The 21,842-nt window shown below is 47.8% G+C and overlaps 1 protein-coding gene across 1 annotated transcript; it reads right to left on the bottom strand.

The window, feature by feature from the left end:
• Nucleotides 1-269: 269 nt before the first annotated feature.
• LOC131695038 (uncharacterized) lies at nucleotides 270-17,330 on the bottom strand. The gene is made up of 3 exons (XM_058983566.1): nucleotides 17,259-17,330; nucleotides 12,772-12,855; nucleotides 270-350 (listed from the first exon to the last, which is right to left on the bottom strand). Exons 1-3 carry the CDS (start codon nucleotides 17,328-17,330, stop codon nucleotides 270-272), a joined length of 237 nt encoding a protein of 78 aa, XP_058839549.1.
• Nucleotides 17,331-21,842: the final 4,512 nt, after the last annotated feature.

Below are 21,842 nucleotides of genomic sequence, written 5' to 3'. Positions count from 1 at the left end.
TTGGCGTCTTTTTCGGGCTTTTGGTCCTTTATTGAACTTGTGGTCCTTTTTCGGGCTTGGGGTGCTTTTTTATTCTTGGGGTCCTTTTGCAGGGTTGGGGTCCTTTTTTGGGCTTGGGGTCCTTTTTCGGGCTTGGTGTTTTCTTTGGGCTTGGGGTCCTTTTTCGGGCTTGAGGTCCTTTTCCGGGATTATAGTCGTTTTCGGGATGGGGGTATTTCTTCGGGCTTGGTGTTCTTTATCGGGCTTGTGGTCCTTTTGGGGGCTTGTGGTCAGTTTTCGAGCCCGGGTTCCTTTTTTGGTCTTGGGTTCCTTTTTTGGTCTTGGGTTCCTTTTTCGGGCTTGGGGTCCTTTTTCGGGCTTGGGGTCCTTTTTCGGGCTTGAGGTCCTTTTTCGGGCTCATTGTCCTTTTTTGAGCTTGGGGTCCTTTTTCGGGCTTGGGGTCCTTTTCGGGCTTGATATCCTTTTTTGGGCTAGGGGTCCTTTTTCGGGCTTGGGATGTTTTTCCGGTCTTGGGGTATTTTTCGCGCTTGGTGTTCTTTTTCGGGCTTGGTGTCCTTTTTCGGGCTTGGGGTCCTTTTCGGATTTGGGGTTCTGTTTCGGGCGTGGGGTCCTTTTAAGAATTTCGGGTTCTTTTTCGGGCATGGGGTCCTTTACGGATCTGTGGTTCTGTTTCGGGCTTGGGGTCCTTTTTCTGGCTTTGGGTCCTTTTTCGGGCTTGGGGTCCATTTTCGGGCTTGGGGTCTTCGAGCTTGGGGTCCTTTTTCGGGCTAGGTGTCCTTTTTCAGGCTTGTGGTCTTTTTTGGGCTTGTCGTCCTTTTTCGGGCTAGGGGTCTTTTTTCGGGCTTGGGGTCCTTTTTCGGGTTTGTGGTCCTTTTCGGGCTTGGGGTTTTTTTTCGGGCTTGAGGTCCTTTTCGGGCTTATGGTCCTTTTTTGGGCTTGGGGTCCTTTTTCGTGCTTGTGGTCCTTTTCGGGCTTGGGGTCCTTTTTCGGGCTTGGGGTCCATTTTCGGGCTTGGGGTACTTTTCGGGCTGGGGGTCTATTTTAGGGCTTGGGGTCTTTTTCGGGCTTGGGGTGCTTCTTCGAGCTTGGGGTCCTTTTTCGGGCTTGGGGTCTTTTTCGGTTTTGTCGTCCTTTTTTGGGCTCACGGTCTTTTTTCGGGCTTGGGGTCTTTTTTCGGGCTTGTGATCCTTTTCGGGCTTGTGATCCTTTTCGGGCTTGGGGTCCTTTTTCGGGCTTGGGGTCCTTTTTCGGGCTTGGGGTCTTTTTCGGGGTGTGGATCGTCTTTCGGGCTTGGGGTCCTTTTTTGGGGTATGGGTCCCTTTTCAGGTTTCGGTTCATTTTCGGGCTTGGGGTCATTTTTCGGGCTTTGGGTCCTTTTTCAGGCTTGTAAGCTTGTGGTCCTTTTTCGGGCTTGCGGTCCTTTTTCGGGCTAGGGGTCTTTTTTCGTGCTTGGGGTCCTTTTTTGGATTTGGGGTGCATTTTCGGGCTTGGGGTCTTTCTTTAGGCTTGTCGCCCATTTTCGGGCTTGGGGTGCTTTTCAGGCTTGGGATCCTTTTTCGGGCTTGTGGTCCTTTTTCGGGCTTGGGGTGCTTTTCGGGCTTGCGGTCTTTTTCGAGCTTGGATTCATTTTCGGGGTTGGGGTCCTTCCACTGGCTTGGGGTACTTTTTCGGGCTTAGGGTCCCTTTTCAGGCATGGGGTCCATTTTCAAGCTTGGGGTCCTTTTTCGAGCTTAGGGTCCTTTTTCGAGCTTTGGGTCCGTTTTCGGGCTTGGGATCCTTTTCGGGTTTGGGGTCCTTTTTCTGGCTTGTGGTCTTTTTCGAGCTTGTAGTCCTTTTTCGGGCTTGAAGTCCTTTTTCGGGTTTGTGGATCGTCTTTCTGGCTTGAGGTCCTTTTTTGGGATATGGGTCCTTTTTCGGGCATTGGGTTATTTTACGGGCTTGGGGTCCTTTTTCAGGCTTGTGGTCTTTTTCGAGCTTGAAGTCCTTTTTCGGGCTTGGGGTCCTTTTTCGGGTTTGTGGATCGTCTTTCTGGCTGGAGGTCCTTTTTTGGGGTATGGGTCCTTTTTCGGGCTTTTGCTCCTTTTTCGGGCTTGGGGTCCTTTTTCGGGCTTGGTGTCTTTTTTCAGGCTTATAATTTTGTGGTCGTTTTTCGGGCTTGTAGTCCTTTTTCAGGCTAGGAGTCTTTTTCTGGCTTAGGGTATTTTTTTCGGGCTTGTGGTCCTTTTTCGGGCTTGGAGTCCTTTTTCGGATTTGGAGTCCTTTTTCGGGGTTGGAGTCCTTTTTAGAATTTGGGGTTCTTTTTCGGGCTTAGGGTCCTTTTCGGATTTGGGTTTCTGTTTGAGGCTTAGGGTCCTTTCTCGGGCTTGGGGTCCTTTTCCGAGCTTGAGGTCCTTTTCCGGGCTTGGGGTCCTTCTTTAGGCTTGTCGCCCATTTTCGGGCTTGGGGTGCTTTTTCAGGCTTGGGGTACTTTTTCGGGCTTGGGGTAGTTTTTCGGGTTTGGGGTGCTTTTCGGGCTTGGAGTCCTTTTTCGGGCGTGGAGTCATTTTTCGGGCTAGGGGTCTTTTGCAGGCTTGGGGTCCTTTTTCGGGCTGGGGTCCTTTTCGGATTTGGGGTTCTGTTTCGTGCTTGGGGTCCTTTTTAGAATTTGGGGTTCTGTTTCGTGCTTGGGGTCCTTTTTAGAATTTGGGGTTCTTTTTCGGGCTTGGGGTCCTTTTCGGATTTGGGTTTCTGTTTCAGGCTTTGGGTCCTTTTTCGGGCTTGGGGTCCTTTTTCGGCTTTGGGTCCTTTTTCGGGCTTGTGGTCCTTTTTCGGGCTTGGGGTCCTTTTTCACACTTGTGGTCTTTTTCGGGCTGGAGTTTTTTTTCGGGCTTGGGGTCCTTGCTCGGGCTTGATGTATTTTTTCGGGCTTGGGGTCCTTTTTCGAATTTGGGGTCCTTTTTGGGCTTTAGGTCCTTTTTCGAATTTGGTGTCCTTTTTCGGGCTTGGGATGTTTTTCGAGCTTAGGGTTCTTTATCGGGCTTGGGGTCCTTCTAGGGCTTGGGGTCCTTCTTTGTGTTAGGGGTCTTTTTCTGGCATGGGGTCCTTTTCGGGCTGGGGGCCCTTTTTCGGGCTTGGGATCCTTTTTCGGGCTTAGTATCCTTTTTTGGGCTTGTGGTCTTTGTCGGGTTTGGGGTACTTTTTCGGGCGTGGGGTCCTTTTTCGGGGTTGGGGTCCTTTTTTCGTACCGGGTCCTTTTTCGTACCGCGTCCTTTTTCGGGCTTGGCGTCCTCTTTCAAGCTTATATCCTTTTTCGGGCTTGGGTCTTTTTTCGGACTTGGCGTCTTTTTCGGGCTTTGGGTATTTATTGAACTTGTTGTCCTTTTTCGGGCTTGGGGTGCTTTTTCATTCTTGGGGTCCTTTTGCGGTCTTGGGGTCCTTTTTCGGGCTTGGGGTCCTTTTTCGGGCTTGGTGTTTTTTCGGGCTTGGGGTCCTTTTTCGGGCTTGAGGTCCTTTTTCGGGCTTATAGTCGTTTTCGGGATTGGGGTATTTTCTCGGGCTTGGTATTCTTTATCGGGCTTGGGGTCCTTTTTCGGGCTTGGGGTCCTTTTTTGGCCTTGGGTTGCTTTTTCAGGCTTGGGGTCCTTTTGCGGGGTTGGGGTCCTTTTTCGGGCCTGGGGTCCTTTTTTGGTCTTGGGTTCCTTTTTTGGCCTCGGGTTCCTTTTTTGGCCTTGATTTCATTTTTTGGTCTTGGGTTCCTTTTTCGGGCTTGGGGTCCTTTTTCGGGCTGGGGGTCCTTTTTCGGGCTTGAGGTCCTTTTTCGGGCTTATGGTCCTTTTTTGAGCTTGGGGTCCTTTTTAGGGCTTGGGGTCCTTTTCGGGCTTGATGTCCTTTTTTGGGCAAAGGGTCCGGGCTTTGATTGTTTTCCGGTCTTGGGGTATTTTTTCGCGCTTGGTGTTCTTTTTCGGGCTTGGGGTCCTTTTTCGATCTTGGGGTCCTTTATCGGGCTTGGGGTGCTTTTCGGGCTTGGAGTCCTTTTTCGGACTTGGGGTCCTTTTCGGATTTGGGGTTCTGTTTCGGGCTTGGGGTCCTTTTAAGAATTTCGGGTTCTTTTTCGGGCTTGGGATCTTTTACGGATTTGGGGTTCTGTTTCGGGCTTATGGTCCTTTTTCGGGCTTGGGTCCTTTTTCGGGCTTGGGTCCTTCTTCGGGCTTGGCGTCTTTTTTGGGCTTTGGGTCCTTTATTGAATTTGTCGTCCTTTTTCGGACTTGGGGTGGTTTTTGATTCTTGGGCGTCTTTTTACGGGCTTGGGTTCCTTTTTCGGGCTTGGGGTCCTTTTTCGGGCTTGGTATTTTTTTCGGGCTTTGGGTCCTTCTTCGGGCTTGGGTCCTTTTTCGGGCTTGGCGTTTTTTTGGGCTTTGGGTCCTTTATTGAACTTGTCGTCCTTTTTCGGGCTCGGGGTGCTTTTTCATTCCTGGGGTCCTTTTTCGGGCTTGGTGGTTTTTTTTCGGGCTTGAGGTCCTTTTTCGGGCTTATGGTCGTTTTCGGGATTGGGGTATTTTTTCAGGCTTGGTATTCTTTATCGGGCTTGGGGTCCTTTTTCGGCCTTGGGTTCCTTTTTCGATCCTTTTTCAGGCTTGGGGTCCTTTTTCTGGATTGGGGTCCTTTTTCTGGGTTGGAGCCCTTATACGTTCTTGGTGTCGTTTTCGGGCTTGGAGTCTTTTTTCGGGCTTGGGATCTTTTTCGGGCTTGGGGTCGTTTTCGGGTTTGAGAACTTTTTCGGGCTTGGGGTCCTTTTTCTCGCTTGGGGTCCTTTTTCTGGCTTTGGGTCCTTTTTCGGGCTTGGGGTCCATTTTCGGGCTTGGGGTGAAGACCCTCGAAGGAGCTTGGGGTCCTTTTTCGGGCTTGGTGTCCTTTTTCAGGCTTGTGGTCTTTTTTGGGCTTGTCATCCTTTTTCGGGCTAGGGGTCTTTTTTCGGGCTTGGGGTCCTTTTTCGGGTTTGTGGTCCTTTTTGGGCTTGGGTTTTGTTTCGGGCTTGCGGTCCTTTTTCGGGCTTATGGTCCTTTTTTGGGCTTGGGGTCCTTTTTCGTGCTTGTGGTCCTTTTCGGGCTTGGGGTCCTTTTTCGGGCTTGGGGTCCATTTTCGGGCTTGGGGTACTTTTCGGGCTGGGGATCTATTTTAGGGCTTGGGGTCTTTTTCTGGCTTTGGGTCTTCTTCGAGCTTGGGGTCCTTTTTCGGGCTTGGGGTCTTTTTCGGGTTTGTCGTCCTTTTTTGGGCTCACGGTCTTTTTTCGGGCTTGGGGTGTTTTTGCGAGCTTGTGATCCTTTTGGGGCTTGTGATCCTTTTCGGGCTTGGGGTCCTTTTTCGGGCTTGGGGTCTTTTTCGGGTTTGTGGATCGTCTTTCGGGCTTGGGGTCCTTTTTTGGGGTATGGGTCCCTTTTCGGGTTTCGATTCATTTTCGGGCTTGGGGTTATTTTTCGGGCTTTGGGTCCTTTTTCAGGCTTGTAAGCTTGTGGTCCTTTTTCGGGCTTGTGGTCCTTTCTCGGGCTAGGGGTCTTTTGCGGGCTTGGGGTCCTTTTTCGGGCTTGGGGTCCTTTTTTGGATTTGGGGTGTATTTTCGGGCTTGGGGTCCTTTTTAGAATTTGGGATTCGTTTTCAGGCTTTGAATTTTTTTCGAGCTTATGGTTCTTTTTTGGGCTTGGGGCCCTTTTTCGGTTTTGGGGTTTTTTTTGGGCTTGAGGTCGTTCTTTAGGCTTGTCGCCCATTTTCGGGCTTGGGGTGCAATTCAGGCTTGGGATCCTTTTTTGGGCTTGGGGTGCTTTTTCTGGATTGGGGCCCTTACACGTGCTTGGTGTCGCTTTCAGGCTTGGGGTCTTTTTTCGGGCTTGGGATCTTTTTCGGGCTTGGGGTCGTTTTTGGGCTTGAGAACTTGTTCGGGCTTGGGGTCCTTTTTCTGGCTTTGGGTCCTTTTTCGTGCTTGGGGTCCTTTTGCGTGTTTGGGGTCCTTTTTCGGGCTTAGTATTCTTTTTTGGGCTTGTGGTCTTTGTCGGGTTTGGGGTACTTTTTCGGGCGTGGGGTCCTTTTTCGGGCTTGGGGTCCTTTCTCGTACCGGGTCCTTTTTCGGGCTTGGCGTCCTCTTTCGGACTTATATCCTTTTTCGGGCTTGGGTCCTTTTTCGGACTTGGCGTCTTTTTCGGGCTTTTGGTCCTTTATTGAACTTGTGGTCCTTTTTCGGGCTTGGGGTCCTATTTCGGGCTTGGGGTCCTTTTTCGGGCTTGGTGTTTTCTTCGGGCTTGGGGTCGTTTTTCGGGCTTGAGGTCCTTTTTCGGGCTTATAGTCGTTTTCGGGATTGGGGTCATTTCGGGCTTGGGGTCATTTTTCGGGCATTGGGTCCTTTTTCAGGCTTGTAAGCTTGTGGTCCTTTTTCGGGCTAGTGGTCTTTTGCGGGCTTGGGGTCTTTTTTCGTGCTTGGGGTCCTTTTTTGGATTTGGGGTGCATTTTCGGGCTTGGGGTCCTTTTTAGAATTTGGGGTTCGTTTTCAGGCTTTGAATTTTTTTCGAGCTTATGGTTCTTTTTTGGGCTTGGGGCCCTTTTTCGGTTTTGGGGTTTTTTTGGGCTTGGGGTCTTTCTTTAGGCTTGTCGCCCATTTTCGGGCTTGGGGTGCTTTTCAGGCTTGGGATCCTTTTTCGGGCTTGTGGTCCTTTTTCGGGCTTGGGGTGCTTTTCGGGCTTGCGGTCTTTTTCGAGCTTGGGGTTCATTTTCGGGATTGGGGTCCTTCCACTGGCTTGGGGTACGTTTTCGGGCTTAGGGTCCCTTTTCAGGCATGGAGTCCATTTTCAAGCTTGGGGTCCTTTTTCGAGCTTAGGGTCCTTTTTCGAACTTTGGGTCCGTTTTCGGGCTTGGGATCCTTTTCGGGTTTGGGGTCCTTTTTCTGGCTTGTGGTCTTTTTCGAGCTTGTAGTCCTTTTTCGGGCTTGAACTCTTTTTTCGGGTTTGTGGATCGTCTTTTTGGCTTGAGGTCCTTTTTTGGGATATGGGTCCTTTTTCGGGCTTGGGTCCTTTTTCGGACTTGGCGTCTTTTTCGGGCTTTTGGTCCTTTATTGAACTTGTGGTCCTTTTTCGGGCTTGGGGTGCTTTTTTATTCTTGGGGTCCTTTTGCGGGCTTGGGGTCCTTTTTTGGGCTTGGGGTCCTTTTTCGGGCTTGGTGTTTTCTTCGGGCTTGGGGTCCTTTTTCGGGCTTGATGTCCTTTTTCGGGATTATAGTCGTTTTCGGGATTGGGGTATTTCTTCGGGCTTGTTCTTTATCGGTCTTGGGGTCCTTTTGGTTGCTTGTGGTCATTTATCGAGCCTGGGGTCCTTTTTTGGTCTTGGGTTCCTGTTTTGGCCTTGGGTTCCTTTTTTGGCCTTGTGTTCTTTTTTTGGTCTTGGGTTCCTTTTTCGGGCTTGGGGTCCTTTTTCGGGCTTGGGGTCCTTTTTCGGTCTTGAGGTCCTTTTTCGGGCTTATTGTCCTTCTTTGAGCTTGGGGTCCTTTTTCGGGCTTGGGGTCCTTTTCGGGCTTGATATCCTTTTTTGGGCTAGGGGTCCTTTTTCGGGCTTGGGATGTTTTTCCGGTCTTGGGGTATTTTTCGCGCTTGGTGTTCTTTTTCGGGCTTGGGGTCCTTTTTCGGGCTTGGGGTCTTTTATCGGGCTTGGGGTGCTTTTCGGGCTTGGAGTCCTTTTTCGGGCTTGGTGTCCTTTTTCGGGCTTGGGGTCCTTTTCGGATTTGGGGTTCTGTTTCGGGCTTGGGGTCCTTTTAAGAATTTCGGGTTCTTTTTCGGGCTTGGGGTCCTTTACGGATTTGTGGTTCTGTTTCGGGCTTGGGGTCCTTTTTCTGGCTTTGGGTCCTTTTTCGGGATTGGGGTCCATTTTCGGGCTTGGGGTCTTCGAACTTGGGGTCCTTTTTCGGGCTAGGTGTCCTTTTTCAGACTTGTGGTCTTTTTTGGGCTTGTCGTCCTTTTTCGAGCTAGGGGTCTTTTTTCGGGCTTGGGGTCCTTTTTCGGGTTTGTGGTCCTTTTCGGGCTTGGGGTTTTTTTTTCGGGCTTGAGGTCCTTTTTCGGGCTTATGGTCCTTTTTTGGGCTTGGGGTCCTTTTTCGGGCTTGTGGTCCTTTTCGGGCTTGGGGTCCTTTTTCGGGCTTGGGGTCCATTTTCGGGCTTGGGGTACTTTTTGGCTGGGGGTCTATTTTAGGGGTTGGGGTCTTTTTCGAGCTTGGGGTCCTTTTTCGGGCTTGGGGTCTTTTTCGGTTTTGTCGTCCTTTTTTGGGCTCACGGTCTTTTTTCGGGCTTGGGGTGTTTTTTCGGGCTTGTGATCCTTTTCGGGCTTGTGATCCTTTTCGGGCTTGGGGTTGTTTTTCGGGCTTGGGGTCTTTTTCGGGTTTGTTGATCGTCTTTCAGGCTTGGGGTCCTTTTTTGGGGTATGGGTCCCTTTTCGGGTTTCGGTTCATTTTCGAGCTTGGGGTCCTTTTTCGGGCTTTGGGTCCTTTTTCAGGCTTGTAAGCTTGTGGTCCTTTTTCGGGCTTGCGGTCCTTTTTCGGGCTAGGGGTCTTTTGCGGGCTTGGGGTCTTTTTTCGTGCTTGGGGTCCTTTTTTGTATTTGGGGTGCATTTTCGGGCTTGGGGTCTTTCTTTAGGCTTGTCACCCATTTTCGGGCTTGGGGTGCTTTTCAGGCTTGGGATCCTTTTTCGGGCTTGTGGTCCTTTTTCGGGCTTGGGGTGCTTTTCGGGCTTGCGGTCTTTTTCGAGCTTGGGGTTCATTTTCGGGGTTGGGGTCCTTCCACTGGCTTGGGGTACTTTTTCGGGCTTAGGGTCCCTTTTCAGGCATGGAGTCCATTTTCAAGCTTGGGGTCCTTTTTCGTGCTTAGGGTCCTTTTTCGAGCTTTGGGTCCGTTTTCGGGCTTGGGATCCTTTTCGGGCTTGGGGTCCTTTTTCTGGCTTGTGGTCTTTTTCGAGCTTGTAGTCCTTTTTCGGGCTTGAAGTCCTTTTTCGGGTTTCTGGATCGTCTTTCTGGCTTGAGGTCCTTTTTTGGGATATGGGTCCTTTTTCGGGCATTGGGTTATTTTACGAGCTTGGGTCCTTTTTCGGGCTTGGTGTCTTTTTTCAGGCTTGTAATTTTGTGGTCCTTTTTCGGGCTAGGGGTCTTTTTCTGGCTTGGGGTCTTTTTTCGGGCTTGTGGTCCTTTTTCGGGCTTGGGGTCCTTTTTCGGATTTGGAGTCCTTTTTAGGGCTTGGGGTCCTTTTTAGAATTTGGGGTTCTTTTTTGGGCTTGGGGTCCTTTTCGGATTTGGGTTTCTGTTTCAGGGTTAGGGTCCTTTTTCGGGCTCGGGGTCCTTTTTTTTGGGGTCCTATTTTTGGCTTCAGGTCCATTTCGGGCTTGGGCTCTTTCTTTAGGCTTGTCGTCCTTTTTCGGGCTTGTGGTGTTTTTGCAGGCATGGGGTTCTTTTTCGGGCCTCAGGTACTTTTTTGGGCTTGTGGTCCTTTTTCGGGCTTGGGGTCCATTTTCGGGCTTGGGGCCATTTTCGGGCTTGGGGTTCTTTTTCAGAATTGTGGTCTTTTTCGGGCTAGAGGTCTTTTTCGGGCTTGGGGTCCTTGCTCGGGCTTGAAATCCTTTTTCGGGCTTGGGGTCCTTTTTCGGATTTGGGATCCTTTTTGGGCTTGTGGTCCTTTTCGACTTTGTCGTCCTTTTTCGGGCTTGATATGTTTTTCGAGCTTAGGGTTCTTTTTCGGGCATGGGGTCCTTCTCGGGCTTGGGGTCCTTTTTCGTGTTAGGGGTTTTTTCGGGCATGGGATCCTTTTCGGGCTTGGGGTCCTATTTCGGGCTTGGGATCCTTTTTGGGGCTTGGCGTCCTTTATCGGGTTTGGGGTCCTTTTTCGGGCTTAGTATCCTTTTTCGGGCGTATGGTCCTTTTTCGGGTTTGGGGTCCTTTTTCGTACCGGGTCCTTTTTCGGGCTTGGCGTCCTCTTTCGGACTTATATACTTTTTCGGGCTTGGGTCCTTTGTCGGACTTGGCGTCTTTTTCGGGCTTTGGGTCCTGAATTGAACTTGTGGTCCTTTTTCGGGCTTGGGGTGCTTTTTCATTCTTGGGGTCCTTTTGCGGGCTTGGGGTCCTTTTTGGGCTTTGGGTCCTTTTTCAGGCTTGGAGTTTTTTTCAGGTTTGGGGTCCTTTTTCAGACTTGAGGTCCTTTTTCGGGCTTATAGTCGTTTTGGGGTTTAGGGTATTTTTTCGGGTTTGGTATTCTTTATCGGGCTTGTGGTCCTTTTTTGGCCTTGGGTTCCTTTTTTGGCCTTGGGTTCCTTTTTCGGGCTTAGTATCCTTTTTTGGGCTTGTGGTCTTTTTCGGGTTTGGGGTACTTTTTCGGGCGTATGGGCCTTTTTCGGGCTTGGGGTCCTTTCTCGTACTGGGTCCTTTTTCGGGCTTGGCGTCCTCTTTCGGACTTATATCCTTTTTCGGGCTTGGGTCCTTTTTCGGACTTGGCGTCTTTTTCGGGCTTTGGGTCCTTTATTGAACTTGTGGTCCTTATTCTTGGGGTCCTTTTTCGGGCTTGGGATGTTTTTCCGGACTTGGGGTATTTTTTCGCGCTTGGTGTTCTTTTTCGGGCTTGGGGTCCTTTTCGGATTTAAGGTTCCGTTTCGGGCTTGAGGTCCTTTTAAGAATTTGGGGTTCTTTTTCGGGCTTGGATTCCTTTTTCGAACTTGGGGTCCTTTTCGGATTTGGGGTTTTGTTTCGGGTTTGGGGTTCTTTTAAGAATTTGGGGTCCTTTTTCGGGCTTGGGGTCCTTTACGGATTTGGGGTTCTGTTTCGGGCTTTGGGTCCTTTTTCGGGCTTGGGGTCCTTTTTCTGCTTCGGGGTCCTTTTTCGGGCTTGGGTCCTTTTTGGAACTTCGGGTCCTTTTTCGGGCTTGGGGTCCTATTTTGGCCTTGGGATCCTTTTTTAGTCTTGGGTTCCTTTTTTGGGCTTGGGGTCCTTTTTCGGGTTTGGGGCCCTTTTTCGGGCTTATGGTCCTTTTTTGAGCTTGTGGTCCTTTTTCGGGCCTGGGGTCCTTTTCGGGCTTGATATCCTTTTTTGCCCTAGGGGTCCTTTTTCGGGCTTGGGATGTTTTTCCGGTTTTGGGGTATTTTTTCGCGCTTGGTGTTCTATTTCGGGCTTGGGGTCCTTTTCGGATTTGGGGTTCTGTTTCGGGCTTGGGGTCCTTTTAAGAATTTGGGGTTCTTTTTCGGGCTTGGATTTCTTTTTCGGGCTTGGGGTCCTTTACGGATTTGGGGTTCTGTTTCGGGCTTTGGGTCCTTTTTCGGGCTTGGGGTCCTTTTTCTGCTTCGGGGTCCTTTTTCGGGCTTGGGTCCTTTTTGGAACTTCGGGTCCTTTTTCGGGCTTGGGGTCCTATTTTGGCCTTGGGATCCTTTTTTAGTCTTGGGTTCCTTTTTTGGGCTTGGGGTCCTTTTTCGGGTTTGGGGCCCTTTTTCGGGCTTATGGTCCTTTTTTGAGCTTGTGGTCCTTTTTCGGGCCTGGGGTCCTTTTCGGGCTTGATATCCTTTTTTGCCCTAGGGGTCCTTTTTCGGGCTTGGGATGTTTTTCCGGTTTTGGGGTATTTTTTCGCGCTTGGTGTTCTATTTCGGGCTTGGGGTCCTTTTCGGATTTGGGGTTCTGTTTCGGGCTTGGGGTCCTTTTAAGAATTTGGGGTTCTTTTTCGGGCTTGGATTTCTTTTTTGGGCTTGGGGTCCTCTTCGGATTTGGGGTTCTGTGTCGGGTTTGGGGTCCTTTTAAGTATTTGGGGTTCTTTTCGTGCTTGGGGCCCTTTACGGATTTGGGGTTCTATTTCGGGTTTAGGGTCCTTTTTCGGGCTTGGGGTCCTTTTTCTGCTTCGGGGTCCTTTTTGGGGCTTGGGTCCTTTTTTCGGGATTGGGTCCTTCTTCGGGCTTGGCGTCTTTTTTGGGCTTTGGGTCCTTTATTGAATTTGTCGTCCTTTTTCGGACTTGAGGTGGTTTTTCATTCTTGGGGTCCTGTTGCGGGCTTGTGGTCCTCTTCGGGCTTGGGTTTTTTTTCTGGCTTGAGGTCCTTTTTCGGGCTTATGGTCCTTTTTTGGGCTTGGGGTCCTTTTTCGGGCTTGTGGTCCTTTTCGGGCTTGTTGTCCTTTTTTGGGCTAGGGGTCTTTTCTCGGGCTTGGGGTGTTTTTTTCGGGATTGTGATCCGTTTCGGGCTTGGGGTCCTTTTTCGGGCTTGGGGTCTTTTTCGGGTTTGTGGATCGTCTTTCGGGCTTGGGGTCCTTTTCTGGGGTATGGGTCACTTTTCGGGTTTCGGTTCATTTTCGGGCTTGGGGTCATTTTTCGGGCTCTGGGTACTTTTTCGGGCTTGTAAGCTTGTGGTCCTTTTTCGGGCTAGGGGTCTTTTGCGGGCTTGGGGTGCTTTTTCGGGCTTGGGGTCCTTTTTTGGATTTGGGGTGCATTTTCGGGCTTGGGGTCCTTTTTAGAATTTGGGGTTCGTTTTCAGTCTTTGAATCTTTTTCGAGCTTATGGTTCTTTTTTGGGCTTGGGGCCCTTTTTCGGTTTTGCGGATTTTTTGGGCTTGGGGTCTTTCTTTAGGCTTGTCATCCATTTTCGGGCTTGGGGTGCTTTTCAGGCTTGGGATCCTTTTTCGGGCTTGTGGTCCTTTTTCGGGCTTGGGGTGCTTTTCGGGCTTGCGGTCTTTTTCGAGCTTGGGGTTCATTTTCGGGATCGGGGTCCTTCCACTGGCTTGGGGTACTTTTTCGGGCTTAGGGTCCTTTTCAGGCATGGAGTCCATTTTCAAGCTTGGGGTCCTTTTTCGAGCTTAGGGTCCTTTTTCGAGCTTTGGGTCCGTTTTCGGGCTTGGGATCCTTTTCGGGCTTGGGGTCCTTTTTCTGGCTTGTGGTCTTTTTCGAGCTTGTAGTCCTTTTTCGGGCTTGGGGTCCTTTTTCGGGTTTGTGGATCGTCTTTCTGGCTTGAGGTCCTTTTTTGGGATATGGGTCCTTTTTCGGGCTTTGGGTTCTTTTTCGGGCTTGGGGTCCTTTTTCGGGCTTGGCGTCTTTTTTCAGGCTTGTAATTTTGTGGTCCTTTTTCGGGCTAGGGGTCTTTTTCTGGCTTGGGGTCTTTTTTTGGGCTTGTGGTCCTTTTTCGGGCTTGAGGTCCTTTTTAGAATTTGTGGTTCTTTTTCGGACTTGGGATCTTTTTCGAGCTAAGGGTTATTTTTCGGGCTTGGTGTCCTTTTTCGGGCTGAGATCCTTTTTCGGGCTTGGGGTCCTTCTTTAGGCTTGTCGCCCATTTTCGGGCTTGGGGTGCTTTTTCAGGCTTGGGGTCCTTTTTCGTGCTTAGGGTCGTTTTTCGGGTTTGGGGTGCTTTTCGGGCTTGGGGTCCTTTTTCGGGCTTTGCGTCCTTTTCGGATTTGGGGTTCTGTTTTGTGCTTGGGGTCCTTTTTAGAATTTGGGGTTCTTTTTTGGGCTTGGGGTCGTTTTCGGATTTGGGTTTCTGTTTCAGTGTTAGGGTCCTTTTTCGGGCTCGGGGTCCTTTTTCGGCTTTGGGGTCCTTTCTCGGGCTTGGGGTCGTATTTCTGGCTTCAGGTGCATTTCGGGCTTGGGCTCTTTCTTTAGGCTTGTCGTCCTTTTTCGGGCTTGTGGTGTTTTAGCAGGCATGGGGTTCTTTTTCGGGCCTCAGGTACTTTTTTGGGCTTGTGGTCCTTTTTCGGGCTTAAGGTCCATTTTCGGGCTTGGGGTTCTTTTTCAGACTTGTGGTCTTTTTCGGGCTAGAGGTCTTTTTCGGGCTTGGGGTCCTTGCTCGGGCTTGAAGTCCTTTTTCGGGCTTGGGGTCCTTTATCGGATTTATGATCCTTTTTGGGCTTGGTTTGGTGTTTTTCGAGCTTAGGGTTCTTTTTCGGGCTTGGGGTCCTTCTCGGGCTTGGGGTCCTTTTTCGTGTTAGAGGTCTTTTTCGGGCATGGGATCCTTTTTCGGGCTTGGGGTCCTTTTTCGGGTTTTGGGTCCTTTTTGGGCTTAGTATCCTCTTTTGGGCTTGTGGTCTTTTTCGTGTTTGGGGTCCTTTTTCGGGCTTGGGGTCCTTTTTCGAGCTTGGTGTTTTTTTCGGGCTTGGGGTCCTTTTTCGGGCTTGAGGTCCTTTTTCGGGCATGCGGTCTTTTTCGAGCTTGGGGTTCATTTTCGGGATTGGGGTCCTTCCACTGGCTTGTGGTACTTTTTCGGGCTGTAACATACGAGTTACAATCGTTCATTTCAGACCTAGATATTTTATATATAAACATTGATCGAATTAAATATACTTTATAATTAGCCTTACTGACTAGTAAATCTATTACTTTGAATTTATTTTTGTTTTGCTATAAAATGTTGACGGTAAACGGCCATCTAACGTTCGGTAGAATCGTTTCGATTTTGTCTAGGCGCGTTTCCAATGCCAATATAAATTTGTATCGCATGTTTGTTAGATTGCCGATTACCGTCCTGGGAGTGATTATAGAGTATTTTAAACAACAGAAACCGTCGGGGCAATTCAATTGATTAATAATGTTGTTGTAGGTGCAGCATGTGACCAGGATTACTATGTAATGAAAAGACTTACCCACACACCTAGATAGGAAATACTAATAACGAAATCACTCTCAGCTAATTTAGTTAGATAGGCAAAATCATAAATACAAACTTTGCGTGTTGTACTGAGCAGTCTGTAACTTCCAGTAGCTGCACTCCCACCGCTGCGTTTTCAGAAAAACGGAGGAATAGCAGCTTCCGGAAAATCTGAAGAGCGAGAGAGAGGGGCAAAATAGCGAGAGCGAGAGGTACAAAAGGACCTTCGGACACATGGACAAGGCCTATTCTATTATATACTCTACTAGGAGTCAACACTAGTATATCGGAATCGCGGCATCTCGAATAAGATCATCCCACAAGGGTTTGATAAAAGTTACATCGGGCCAAATTAAGTCAAGTGTGTGACCGAGTTAGCGTGTGTACAACTCGGGGGAAAGAACGCGGAGTGGAGTCCTAATGGACCTTAAAGCGCGCCGTCTTGATCCGGAAACCTCTGTCTGGACTGTACGCTAGAGGATCATGACGGTAGCGAATACCTGATCCAAAAAACGTGCGACTTTCCCTTGTTAAATTACCACTCCCGAACTTCAGTGCACAGTGATACTATAAAAAAAAAACCTAGTGTTCGTTCGAATCCGTCTTGACCGTTCAACAACATACGGTCCCGCTTTTCCGACCATCCCGCCGTTCGGTGAGACAACCCTACTGGCCGTCGCCTCGATCAGTCAACATGAGCCGCCAGACGTAACTTCGGCTTGAGCCAAGTCGCCACACCACCCGCCACACCATCACCAATCCTACCACCACCATCAAACAGGCGGCCGACGTGCCGCATTAAAAAGTATGTGAACCCTCTCTCTCGCTCTTTCGCTTCCATCGAGCTCCCGATCGTCAGTCAGTCCGGAACCATCGAAGGTACCCAACCCGGCCGCAGCATGCTAGCCAACGATGCGCATATTATGATGAATTCGCGTGTGAATTATTTGTAAAATTATACCTAAAATTTTAATACAGTATTGAGGTTTTTCTTCATTTCCTAACGTTAATAAATAATAGTGTATTTCTTTAAAATAATTGTTTTCGATATACTAGAAATCATACGAAGACTTAGGTCTGCAATGCTCGGGTAAGTGTTAATTTGTCGATTCGATCCCTGAATTGCCCTGATTTAGGTGATAGGAAAAACTACGTCCAAAACCACGTAACAATTGGCGCCCAACGTAAAAGAATTAAAAATATTTACCGTGAAATATTTTTCTCATTTGTGAAGGGAGAAACGACAAATTAACACTCAATTTTTTCGCGACTTGTCTACTTTGATTTAATAAATGATCGCTGTTTGAATGATTAGCTCTCTGGTGTTGGATTCGGTTGTACAAGGGGAATCGTCAGAACACTATATTGGATTGAATTCTACTCAGGGATCATATCGATTTGATTATTTAAAGTGTTTTTTTTCGCTAGATGGTGCGTACGAAATAGGAATTCTAGTTTTAAATTGAATTTATTCTAATTATTAAGTGAATATTATACGTGAATTAGAGTTTGGAACACACGATGGATTCATACAGTAGTTTTCCAAAATCGAGAAATCGTGATGAAGTTTTTGCGTCGTGGTATTATGATATACGAGTAGATTTACTGTCAGATGAAGAATTAGCGTTTGAACTTGAGGTTCGTAAGATCGAATTAGAAGGAGATAGATATCAGTAGCGTAGGTGTTTACGTGCTATACTTAGAAATGAACGAAACGAACAAACGATACCAATAAAAACCTTAAGCTCAGACCCCGTGGCACAAGTGCAAGTATGTAAAATCAAGCTAGAGGAAATTGAATTCGTCCTTAAAGAGAAGAAACCTGATAATTTGACTGCCTGTAAAGATCGTTTGCTACACCTCGGGGGAAGGGCTAAACTATTGCTTCATTATGCCCCAGAGAATTCAAAGGATGATCTGGAAACGATATTCGCAATCGTTATGGATCATCTATATTATAATTTTTACAAGAACGTGGCGTTTCAAACTGAAGAAGAGGAAAATTCTAAACAGCCGGGGCCCGCTAGGAGTTCGCAAACCGATTCGGTTGTTGACGAGCAGTCGGTTTCCGTGCAAACATTGGAGGAAATTCTCCAGAACGAGTCAGACGATGCAACAATACTCCAAGTAAATCGAGCCGTCTTACTTCGTGAGTTAAAACGGCGCAAACGGGTTGAAGAGTCAGAAAAATATTTCAGAAAAGAGGTGGCCAACCTTCAATATCGGCTACAGGTGTCCATGCAAGGTATTGAAACATGGGACCAACATGTTCAGACAGATGCTTTAGACCACGTCACATCTACATCTGAGAAGACACCGCATGTCCTCAGAACCAATATTCCGAATTCGAGTAACAGAGCGAGTTTCGAGACTGGGGCCACGAAAGAAATCGGACATTTGAAACCCGATGGCAAAGTAAGTTTCGATACCCCTTTGTCATACGGTTTAGGAATAACAAATCCTCCAAACCCCTACTTGCCTACTTCAAAATTTTCCGGTCCATCAATAGCTACGCTACCTTCTTCAATGTTCAACAATCCCATCCCTGCTGTATCGGTTCAGCCGTCTCTGTTTAATTCGCAATTTTATCCATAAATAGGGCAAACGCAACATTGGGGAAATTATTACACCCCCTGGGGACACACTAGCATATCATCAGCCACTTACTTACCCCCGCCTTCTTCTCATATGTTCCCTCCAAATGTTTCATATTACGATCCCCTCCGAGTTCCACCAGCACCATTTAGAGCGGCCAATGCTCAGACATCAGTACCCCAACATCACACACTGCCAGTCTCCAGGTGGACTATTGATAAATATACGGGGGAGGATCAGGGTCTGAATCTTAACGAGCTCCTTTTTAAAGTTAAAAGCCTAGCCCTTTCCGAGCGAGTGGCAGATGCTGAGCTCTTCGACTCGGCGTTACATTTATTTAGTGGGCCGGCATTGAACTGGTATCATTCGATGAGGTCAACCGGAAGACTATTTAATTGGGATCATCTAGTAGTTGAGTTACGGAATGCCTTCGTGCATCCCGACCTGGATAATATGGTTAAGGTGAAAGTGTACTTACGTAAACAACAGCGCAATGAATCTTTTCAATCCTATTATTATGATTTGGAGAAATTATTTCGGTCAATGACTGTTCAAATTCCCGAGGAGGAGAAAATGAAGATTGTTCATCAGAACATGCGCTTCGATTATCGCCGTCAATTAACATTTATTCCCATTTACGATCTGCCCTCGTTGATAGCAGCGGGAAGAAGGGTAGACACAAATAATTTTTCACTGTACAACAAGATGTTTGGCAGTGAGAAAACAATCAATTTGATTTCAGGATATGAAAAGAAACCTGAAAAGCAATCCAATATTCGATCTGATAGGTCACAACCGATTAATAACAATCAGAATCGACAAAACCCACAACGCCCCCCTCAATTTCAAGGAGGGCAAACCAACCGAAATGCTCCCCCTGAACCATTGGCGGCGGGTTCTTCTGGGAATAACTCGGAGGGGACGCTCCAGTAATTCAAATAACCCGTCCAATCGGAGACCAATCGCTACACCATCGGCACTCGATCGTCTGGTGGAAACTCACCGACCTCCAAATATTAATAGTTGTTATAACTGTGGTAAGTCCTTTCATCACCATGAAGAATGTCGAGATCAAAAAACGGTTTTCTGCCTTATTTGTGGTTTCAAGGGATTCGAAACAATAAATTGCCCTTATTGCAAAAAAAAAACGGGGTTCAGGCGGATGCAATTCGCGCTCCGTCGAACGGGCCACAGCGCAATTAAACCCCGATTTAAACCCCTTGTTTGAGCCTACTACGGAGACAATGTATGCTCCTCCCATCGAGATTAATCAGATAACATTATCCGATGACGACGACAATCGTCCCTATGCCCACCTTCGACTTTACGGACTTTCTGTCAAAGCTTTGCTAGACAGTGGAAGTCAATCCACCATGATTAGCCCACACCTATATGCTAAAACACAAACAACTAAAATTCGGCCCCTCGATCGCCCAATTATATTAAAAACCGCAAGCGGGGAAATCCTCGAAATATCAGGGCAAATCTTAATTCCTTTTACGTTTAACGGTGAGACAAAAATCATCCTACCCTGGTAGTACCAAAGTTAGGAGTGGAGTGCTTGTGTGGCATGGACTTCTGGCACACGTAGTACAATATACGTGCTGTGTAGAAGAATTAAAACCTGCCCCATCCGAGCAAGCCTCCACACTGACAAGCACCGAGGCCGCTAGAATTGAGCAAATAAAGAAAACTTTCCAAACACCAGAGGTGGGACAGCTTTCAGCAACCCCTCTGATGAGTCACTCTATCGTCCTGAAAGAGGAATGGCAAAATAAACCCGCTGTTCGTCAGTTCCCTTACGTGATGTCACCCCGCGTTCAAGGACTTGTGGGGCAGGAGCTCGAAAGAATGCTTTCATTAGGCATCATCGAACGAACTAATTCCGACTGGGCTTCAAATGTCGTACCCATCATCAAACCAAACGGGAAGGTCCGATTATGCCTCGATGCCCGAAGAATAAACGAAAGAACGGTTCGGGATTCCTACCCGTTGCCCCACCCGGGACGAATCTTAAGCCAACTACCGAAGGCTAAATATCTTTCGACAATCGATTTGTCGGAGGCCTTCCTTCAAATACCGCTGAACCGGGATTCGCGAAAATATACAGCTTTTTGTGTTCAAAGTAAGGGATTGTTCCAGTTCACCCGACTTCCTTTCGGATTGATTAATAGCCCAGCCACTCTTTCAAGGCTGATGGATCGCGTTTTGGGCTATGGTGAACTGGAACCCTACGTATTTGTGTACCTCGACGACGTGGTCGTAGTTAGCGAGACGTTTGAACAGCATATGCGACTGCTTTCCGAAGTCTCCCGGCGCCTCCGACAGGCTAATTTAGCTATTAATCTGGAGAAATCCCGATTTGGTGTAACCGAACTTCCATTTTTGGGATATCTCCTTTCAACTGATGGGCTGAGGCCAAACCCCGAAAAGGTTCAGTCCATCGTGAATTATGAAAGACCTTCGACCATCACAAAACTGCGTCGATTTTTGGGAATGGCGAATTATTATCGCAGGTTTATTCCCGATTTTAGTGGAATCGTATCCCCTTTGACCGAGCTGCTTAAAACTAAGAGCAAAGCCATCAAATGGTCACCCGAAGCAGAAATTGCTTTCGGATCGATAAAAGAACGGCTAATAACCACCCCTGTTCTATGCAGCCCAGATTTCGATATTGAGTTTGTGGTGCAAACTGATGTATCCGATGTGGCTGTGGCAGGCATTCTAACCCAGATTCAGGATAATCAAGAAAGGGTTATATCTTATTTTTCAAAGAAACTCACCACTCCTCAGCGTAATTATCACCCCGCGGAAAAGGAGGCATTAGCTGCCTTGTTGTCAATCCAAGCATTCCGCGGATATATTGAATGTAGTCCTTTTACACTTGTTACCGATTCCTCCGCCCTTACCCACATTCTTACTACCTCTTGGAAAGTGGGTTCACGGTGTAGTCGTTGGAGTCTTAATTTACAGCAATACGACATGAAAATTGTGCATCGCAAAGGCAAAGAAAACGTCGTGGCCGATGCTTTGTCGCGAAGTGTTGCTGTAATGACTCCCCACCCGGACTCTTCCTGGTACACTTCCATGAAGCAACGAGTATTAGAGCATCCTGATGATTTCGTCGACTTCCGTGTCACAAACAATCAATTGTTTAAGTTTGTGTCTTCCTCGGAAGGACTGTACGACACCCGCTACGAGTGGAAAATTGTACCTCCCCCGGATGGTCGTCTAAAAATTATTCAGTCAAACCATGAGGTGGCAATGCATCTCGGACACGAGAAAACCATCGCTCGGATTCGACAACGCTATTATTGGCCAGGAATGGCGAAGCAAGTTCGAAAACATATACAGAAATGCGGACTATGCAAAGAAGTAAAATGCGCGTCCGTTCCTGTAATTCCGATAATGGGGGAAATGAGGGTGGCAGACCACCCGTGGCAGATAATCGCTGCCGATTTTGTTGGACCTCTTCCCCGTAGCCGGAAAGGAAACCAACACATTTTAGTAGTGAGCGACCTTTTTAGTAAGTGGACACTTTTACATCCGATAAAGCGAATCGAAAGTTCAAATTTGTGTACAATTTTACGAGAGCTCTGGTTTTTCAAAAATTCTACCCCCGAAATCATCATTACGGATAACGGGTCTAGCTTCCTTTCCAGAGACTTTAAGAACCTTTTGGAACGGTTTGGGATAGTTCATTGGTTGAGTTCGCGGTATCATTCTCAGGCAAATCCTGTCGAACGCACCAATCGAACCGTAAATGCCGCTATCAGGACCTACACTAGGGAAGATCAGCGTCTATGGGACACCAAGCTGTCAGAAGTAGAATATCTGTTGAACACTAGTATTCACAGCTCGTCTCGTCATACGCCGTTCTATGTTACACACGGACATGAGATGTTCCTACAAGGAGCTGATCATAAGTTGAAAACACAGGATGGCACTGATACTAGCGAGGAAAAAGATCAAACTCGAAGCAAATTCTTTGGCAAACTTTATGAGCAAGTTAAACAAAATTTGGCGAAAGCGAACAATACATGCCGCAAACAGTATAATCTTCGGCATCGTAAATTTTCGAAAGCATTCCACCCTGGTCAAATGGTGTACCGCCGGAACATGCGTCTGTCCAGCGCCGCAGACAATTATTGCGCAAAATATGGGCCGCAGTATTTACCATGCAAAGTAAAGGCCAAAATTGGATCGTCATCTTATGACTTAGAAACACTAGAAGGTAAACCGTTGGGTATTTGGCCAGCGGCCCACCTGAAACCGGGATAACCCTCCTAGTTGCACACTTCATCAAGTTATCGCTCCTCTGGTAGGCATTATTTGTCGAAAAGCCCGCGTATCAATAATCCCACTTCGATGCCTTTGAACTTGTCGAGGTCACAGGTTGATATTAATTAAATTAAAATCTAAAATGAATAAAAACAGTGTAGATATTTGTAATCACTAATATAAAAAATTGTTTAAGGAAAAACTTTTCTGAACCGGTTGGTATCCTTTGTTCACGAACAACGTCAGTAGTGATAGATTTGTAGCGAAAATATTAGTCATAGGATCTCATCGAGCCTAAATGACTGCCAAATCCTAACTAAATCGCTTGCTGATTTCGTAATCGTGATAACGTTACCAAACACAGTAATAGCTATCTCAT

This window comes from Topomyia yanbarensis, unplaced genomic scaffold (genome assembly GCF_030247195.1).
Source record: "Topomyia yanbarensis strain Yona2022 unplaced genomic scaffold, ASM3024719v1 HiC_scaffold_25, whole genome shotgun sequence".
Taxonomy (NCBI): domain Eukaryota; kingdom Metazoa; phylum Arthropoda; class Insecta; order Diptera; family Culicidae; genus Topomyia; species Topomyia yanbarensis.
This window is presented reverse-complemented; position numbering and strand designations above follow the sequence as displayed.

Excerpts from the sequence above, each read along its gene's own strand:
- LOC131695038 (XM_058983566.1), bottom strand. The coding sequence starts at position 17,330 with ATGGTGCTGGTGGAACTCGGAGGGGATCGTAATATGAAACATTTGGAG. Across the intron at positions 12,856-17,258 it reads CATATGAGAAGAAGGCGGGG|GATCCCAAGCCCGAAAACGG; the intron begins GTAAGTAAGTGG and ends AAGCCCGAAAAG. Across the intron at positions 351-12,771 it reads AGCTTGAAAATGGACTCCAT|AAGGACCCCAAGCCCGAAAA; the intron begins GCCTGAAAAGGA and ends CCAAGCCCGAAA.